This window comes from Gymnodraco acuticeps, unplaced genomic scaffold (assembly GCF_902827175.1).
Source record: "Gymnodraco acuticeps unplaced genomic scaffold, fGymAcu1.1, whole genome shotgun sequence".
In the NCBI taxonomy this organism is placed as follows: Eukaryota; Metazoa; Chordata; class Actinopteri; order Perciformes; family Bathydraconidae; genus Gymnodraco; species Gymnodraco acuticeps.
This window is the reverse complement of record NW_022991156.1, coordinates 66591-69562: the sequence shown is the minus strand read 5'-3', so window position 1 is coordinate 69562 and position 2972 is coordinate 66591. Positions and strand designations below refer to the sequence as shown.

The following is a 2972-nucleotide window of genomic DNA, read 5'->3' as shown; positions in this document are numbered from 1 at the left end:
TCTGCATCCTAGCAGCAGACCTATAGTGTCCAGCTTCTTCAGAGTGGATCATTACAGGCGGGGGGGCTTCCTCTCATCATGTCACAGCTCTCACTAACAAGCTGAGTCACATACACTGTTTTATTGTTAGTACCCACATTGAATCTTTAAACGTAATTGTTGATGGTTGGTTCAGTTGTCTAACTATTGTCTTTAATAGTTGTCCTCATTATATTGAATGCTTTCAAGGTTATCGTGCTGATCTGAACACAAGTATAACATATGTAAATGTTCCTACACTTTCAGGCATGGAACCAGTAAGTCAATAATTATTCTGTATGAGTGTATTTATATGTACTGATGTACTGAGAGTGTTGAATTCATTGAATATGTTATTCTTATGCAAGCTTATGCAAGCATTGATTAACATGGTGTATATGCTATGGATTATTCTCACTTTCATTATCCTTCTATGTGATGATGCGATGCTGGCTGGGGCACGTGTAGCCTTTTTTTCAGGTCTTCCTCTCCTTCCTTTACCGGTGGGTCTTTGAATGCACCTCTCTTTTTGCTTTAGGTGCAAACACAAACATTTGAAATCTGAGTGAAATACTGTTTCAATAAGTGAGAGATGCCAGGATTGTGGTGCATGTAGTTTCTGAGAAGGTCTTAGTTTGTGTACATCACTTCTTCGGTTACTTAGAATGTATAGTTACTATTGTCAGGTCCAGCTGTGAACGTTTGCCGTTCACATGCATGCAGGTTATTGTGGTTTTTAGTATTGTATGTGTTGAATTAGGACATGTTGCAGTTATATCCCGTCCTTTTATCCAGATACAGAAAGCCTGAGTAAGTCTGTGAACTCCTGTTTGAATAACTGAGACAGGCCAGAGCTTTGCTGCATGTAGTGTATGTGGAGGTGAGATATTCCCAGCACAATATTGTCACATACAACCCTAGGAGATGTTACAATTCACATGCATGCATGTGTATACTGCTTCTGCATGCAAGTATTCGGGCACATATATGTATTTAACATAAGGAAAGAATATATTCTCACTTATATTTGACTTACTTCAAATGAGATGATATTGATTATTGTCTGCTTGTGACCTTTCCTTAAGTCTTGCTTCTCCTTTCTATAACTCTTGTTCTTTCTATGAATGTGTTCTCTGTTCAGGCCGACTTGCAAACATGAAGGAGGCAATGTGTACGAGTGTGAAATAATGTTTAAATCAATGCGAATTACCATCTTGGTGGTTCATGTAGTTTATGAGACTTTTTTCCTGCCCTTCATTTGTGTGCTTCTCTTCTACAGCTACCTGAAGCTAAATTCAATATTGTCAAGTGCAAGTGTTAGGAAGGTTGTAATTCACATGCACGCAGGCTTATTGTGTGTTTGCATTACTGTCGGTGTTGAATTACGACATTTTCCTTTGAACATTTCCCTTGTTGTGCATTTATATTCCCCCTTCCTTCGCAGATATAGAGAGCCTGAATAAGTCTGTGAACTACTGTATGTGGAGGTGAGATTTTCCCAGATGTTATATTTAACATGGTCACATACAACTGTTGGAGATTGCATGCAGGCTGATTTTGTATTAATATCTGAAATGTAGCTAACAGCATCTCATTAACAGTTCCTGTATTGTTCCTCTCTTTGGAGCAGACATGAAGAGCAACAGCAGCCTGAACCCTCCCTACTTTCAGTTGACTCTGTTTGCAGACTTTGGGCCCCTCAGATACCTGTTCTTCATCTTGTGTCTGTCCATCTATGTGACTATAGTCTCTGCTAACATGGTCATTATTCTGGCAGTGTTCCTGCAGAAGTCTCTGCATCAGCCCATGTATATTTTCATCAGCTGTCTGTGTGTAAAGTCTCTGTATGGCTCAGCTGGATTCTTCCCCAGGTTCCTGCAGGACATCGTCTCTGACTCTCATTTGGTCTCACGTCCATTTTGCTTTATTCAGATGTATGTTATTTACACCTATGCTTCCTGCGAGCTGACCATCCTCGGCATCATGGCCTACGATAGGTTCATTGCTATCTGTCAGCCCTTACACTACCACAGTAAAATGACCTTCAAATGGGTGCAGGTTCTTGTGCTCGTTGCTGTTTTATACCCAGTGTTTGCGATGGGCTTCATTCTCTATCTTAGTGTTAGATTATCGCTGTGTGGAAATAAACTGAACCGGATTTTCTGCTCTAACTGGCCTGTGGTGCAGCTCTCCTGTGTGGACACCACTCTGAACAACATAGCTAGTCAGTTTACCACAGTGACCGGCATCTTCATCCCCATGTTCTTCGTCCTGTACACATATCTACAGATTCTGCTGGTCTGCAGCAGGAGATCGTCTGAATTCAGAGGAAAGGCATTACAAACCTGCCTGCCTCACATCATCTCCTTTTTGACCTACTCCATCTCTCTCTTCCTCGAGCTGTCTTTGACTCGATTTGAGGCTGGTCAACTGAATGCAAGCATCACAGTTATTTTGTCTTTAGCGTATCTGATCATTCCCCCCCTCAATAACCCCATCGTGTATGGCCTGGGTCTGCCTCAAATCAAAGGAGTCGTGTTGAGATTTCTGAAGAAGGGTCCTGCTGCTGAAATATAAAAGGGATATGTTGACCATGTTAGATTGTGTTTCCTATCATAATTATTTAAAGAGATACATGATTAGATAGAGATCAACATAAAGCACAACAACAATATTGTATATGCTTGATTTAACTTGATTTGGCTTGAATTTCCCTCAAATGTTAAAATATCACTATTCTGTTAAATGTAATAGATTTAAAGTTAGAGCACATATTATGTGCTGCCTCTTCATGCATATTTAAGGTCAATATTAAAATGTGAGGCCGTATGTTTTGGACACTCGGGTAAAGAGAGGGGCGGAGTTGTCAACTGATCACCATCTGGTGGTGAGTTGGGTCGAGTGGCGGGGGAAGCCTCTGGATAGACCTGGTAAGCCCAAACGTGTAGTTCGGG

The 2972-nt window shown here is 40.9% G+C and overlaps 1 protein-coding gene across 1 annotated transcript; it reads left to right on the top strand.

Annotated features, from left to right (window-relative positions):
* The first annotated feature begins 1551 nt into the window (after positions 1–1551).
* LOC117560634 (olfactory receptor 502-like) lies at positions 1552–2605 on the top strand. The gene has a single exon (XM_034237568.1). The coding sequence runs from the start codon at positions 1651–1653 to the stop codon at positions 2593–2595; it is 945 nt and encodes a 314-aa protein (XP_034093459.1). The 5' UTR covers positions 1552–1650; the 3' UTR covers positions 2596–2605.
* The last annotated feature ends 367 nt before the right edge of the window (positions 2606–2972 follow it).